Source organism: Branchiostoma floridae, chromosome 15 (genome assembly GCF_000003815.2).
Source record: "Branchiostoma floridae strain S238N-H82 chromosome 15, Bfl_VNyyK, whole genome shotgun sequence".
In the NCBI taxonomy this organism is placed as follows: Eukaryota; Metazoa; Chordata; class Leptocardii; order Amphioxiformes; family Branchiostomatidae; genus Branchiostoma; species Branchiostoma floridae.
In genome coordinates this window covers 14,529,387-14,531,380 of record NC_049993.1, presented here as the reverse complement: position 1 = coordinate 14,531,380, position 1,994 = coordinate 14,529,387, and the positions used below count along the sequence as shown (strand labels likewise).

The 1,994-nt window shown below is 39.0% G+C and overlaps 1 protein-coding gene across 2 annotated transcripts in view; it reads left to right on the top strand.

Annotated features, from left to right (window-relative positions):
• Nucleotides 1-361: 361 nt before the first annotated feature.
• Nucleotides 362-1,994, top strand: part of LOC118432092 (fatty-acid amide hydrolase 1-like) — a 12,521-nt gene continuing 10,888 nt past the window's right edge. For both annotated transcript variants that reach the window (XM_035843611.1, XM_035843610.1), the window contains exon 1: nucleotides 362-663. In XM_035843611.1, coding sequence (XP_035699504.1) covers nucleotides 451-663 — 213 coding nt within the window. In that variant the 5' untranslated portion in view covers nucleotides 362-450. The remainder of the gene's footprint in view (nucleotides 664-1,994) is intronic.

Genomic DNA, 1,994 nt, shown 5'->3' with positions numbered 1-1,994 from the left:
ACAAAACAAAAGAAAACCTTTATATACTCAGTGCTGTTGTGGTTATAATGCAGCATATACAAAATACGTGTACAACAAGAGTTCGAAGATCCCAGACCTCCTTTAAATCTGTTTCTCGTATGTTTTATACAATTTGAGTTCAGTTAGTCTGTGTAACACAAACTCCTGTCCAGGGCTGTAACTAGGGGGCAATCGGATGTTGGGCGGGTTGCTATAAGCGATGTTTAATCAGGCTATAGTTCAGTAAGTATACAAATTCTGCTGCTTATTGCGGTTTGTAGGTGGTCCGCTAGGAGCGCTATTCAATCAGTCATTAAAAAAAGGTGATCACGTAATGCCCTTTACTACTGGTGACCTTTGACCAACCCTGGGACCTGTGACTGTTACCAACATTACGTAGCGTTGCTGTACTCTCCCCTTAACTCTACGTGACTCAATTTTCACTAGAACATGTCGGATTTCGTTGTAGACTTCTGCTGGGATGTTTTGGAAGATTCCCGCTTACCGTTGGTTGTCTGTACCATATTAGTCGGTGTCCTGACCGTCTATGTAGGACGTAAGTTCTACACAAGGCAACAGTACAAGCGGAAAGTCCAGAGGAAGAACGAAGAAAGGCAAAAGGCTCTTCAAGACGTCTTGAAGTCCTTAGACACTGATGATAAGGTAAGAAATGCTCCTTTCTTCCTTCACAAATATAAATATCGTTATGGTTTTTGTTACCCTGAAAAGTTGTAACATTTTTCACCGGCAATACAGATTGTCCAACTACCAACAAAAGATTTACTGTACTAGAATACTAGTCATTTTATGACACGTATGTTCTTTATCTATCAGGACAAGATTTTATCTTTGTCGAGAGGCGTCTCTGTAGGCGTGGTTTGATGGGAACCATTGTGATATTGTTTGTCCTATAAAGGAAGAACCCTGGCGACGAAAAGCAAATATTTATATTCCAGATAACAAAACACACCTGTAGTCAAAACAAAGGGTTCGTAGTTCAGGCAGGTATAAGGACGGGTACAGATAATAGATCCATACAGGTGTCACCGTGGCAAAACTCAACGAGAAAATATTGTATAACATTATTTTAGTGTCTGTCATTGAAAATGTCATTTTATGATAGAAAAGTTAGATGCAGTATCATCTTCTTGACTTACTGTATGTCAACGTTTCAAAGAAAATCGGATCTTGCAGTTTAAAAAAAATGAGCCAGGTGGCCAATAATACACAACTCTCCAACTGTATCAAAAGCTATCTAATTCTCGAGAGTGACGACCGTACCTTGTTCAGAACACGAAGTATAAAAACCTGAAGTTCTGCTTTAGGCCGCCAGGAGGCCTATGAGAGAACACCCAGGTTACTTTCGTAGTACATGTACTTGTGTATGCATCCATGTAAAGAAGGCCATACAATGGGTACAAAGTACACTATCTATGTTTCACCATGTTTGCCTTCTTTACTTTGCTTTTTAACAACGGTGCGATGCCAAGTTTGCACGAAAGAAAAATTAACTAGAAAGGCCGACATTTGCTTGAGAGCAAATACAGCATATTTCAGCCATCATGCAACAATAGGCTATTTCAAAATCACCCATTTGAAAAATCACTTTTACTAATGGCGGTTTAACCCAAAAATGAGTCTTACAAAATTCCCCGGTTCAAGAATGGACTCCAGTGCACCCTATGTGAATTTGCACAATAGACCAGTCCAGAAATACTCCCACTGAAACCTTGGCCTTTTGAATAAGAAACCAAATCCAAAATTGAATTTAGCAAAAAAGGTCCCAGTGCATAAAAAGGTATGATAGAGCAGTCTAAAAACACTTCCACTAAAATTGAATTTTGAATCATCACCCGTTCAAAACTGAATTTGAAAAATTCCCCCTTCCGTGTGCAAAAAATGGACTCTTCCATGTAAAGTAGAGCAGTCCAAAAATACATCCGCTATAAATAGGACTTTGACATAATCACTGAAGTCCAAAAAATGGATTTTAA